Source organism: Myotis davidii, unplaced genomic scaffold, assembly GCF_000327345.1.
Source record: "Myotis davidii unplaced genomic scaffold, ASM32734v1 scaffold161, whole genome shotgun sequence".
Classification (NCBI taxonomy): domain Eukaryota; kingdom Metazoa; phylum Chordata; class Mammalia; order Chiroptera; family Vespertilionidae; genus Myotis; species Myotis davidii.
Window position 1 is genome coordinate 1,024,742 of NW_006291567.1, and position 1,374 is coordinate 1,026,115.

The 1,374-nt window shown below is 43.1% G+C and overlaps 1 protein-coding gene across 1 annotated transcript in view; it reads right to left on the reverse strand.

Moving 5' to 3' along the window:
• Nucleotides 1–1,374, reverse strand: part of PDHA1 (pyruvate dehydrogenase (lipoamide) alpha 1) — a gene marked incomplete at its 5' end in the record, with an annotated part of 9,462 nt that overhangs the window by 3,933 nt on the left and 4,155 nt on the right. The window contains 2 exons of the mRNA XM_006765135.2: nt 545–616; nt 1,006–1,161. Coding sequence (XP_006765198.1) covers nt 545–616; nt 1,006–1,161 — 228 coding nt within the window. The remainder of the gene's footprint in view (nt 1–544; nt 617–1,005; nt 1,162–1,374) is intronic.

Sequence of the window (1,374 nt, forward strand, 5' to 3'; positions counted from 1 at the left end):
ATTCCTCGTCAGGCCAACCTCACTGTCCTCTCCATTGCGTAACTGAAAAGTCAAGATTCTTAGGACTGAAACAGCAAGACCAAGATTACATACGTCAACCATAATATTTAATTTATAGAAGACAAACTTATACTGAATGTCTATTATATAAGCAAAGTTCTCTGCTGAGCATTGCGGGGGTCCCTAATCTGTTCACTCCAGCTTATAGTTAATGGGGGGTTGGAGGCACATAATTAACCAAACCAAAAGGCAAACTAGATAAAGTGTCACAATGAAGATAGAGACAAAACGCTGAGGAAGCCCTGGAAGATTTACCCCAAATGGGAGCAATGTGGAATGCTTCCCAAGGAGGTAAGCTACCAAGACAACACCATTTATAAAGGGATGTGATTCACTTGACTGGACTCTACTTCTATCTTATGCGCCTCAGTCAGTAGCTACCCCTGCATACCTATGACAGACATGGGGGAGGCAATCTTTTAACTTTAAAACAGATAAACATCACTAGCAATCTCTAGCCCAGAGGCCTCAGATAAAGTCTTACCTTTCCAGCCCTACAATGGGCAGCTGCAAACTTTGTTGCCTCCCGGACACATAGGACATCCATTCCATCTACCTGTGAATACATGGCAAAGGGGCAGAGTATAAATCAAACTGCCTAACAGCATTTTAACTCTACGTGAGCTGTTCCTGCATTAAGAAAATAGAACTCTTGCCCTGGGTAGTTTGCTCAGTGGTTAGAGCACCAGCGCACAGATCTTAAGGGTTGCAGGTTTGATCTCCTCCTGCCTGTGAGGTGCATGCTGGAGGCAACCAATTGATGTGTCTCTCTCCCATTGCTGTTTCTTTCCTGCTCCTCTGTCCCTTCCACTCTCTCTAAAAAAATCAATGGGAAAAATATCCTCAGGTGAGGATTAAAAAAAAAACCCGAAAATACAACTCTTCAATTTGTCTGAAACTGTCAAGTACACACACAGAGGCAGCGAGCCATGAAGGTGTCCTTACCCTCAGCCCAGGAATGAAGTCGCCTCTCTTGTAGTAATCAGTGCTGGCTGCTGCTCTCTCAACAGACGTTCCCATCCCATAGCGGTTATTTTCACAGATGAAAATACAAGGTAATTTCCACAAAGCTGCCATATTGTAAGCTTCAAATATCTGACCCTGGAAGTATACATAAGAAATTCAAGTGAGTTCACTTTGCTATTTTTCTCAGATTGCATCCTAACAGTTGCTATTCTACCTAGCAGAGAAAGCTTTCATAAAGTATAAAAAGCCGCATCTACAACGAAGCTTCTGAGGAAAGGAGTGTGTGTGTGTGTGTGTGTGTGTGTGTGTGTGTTTTGAAGGGTATTGAAAAGGCACATAGCACAGCCT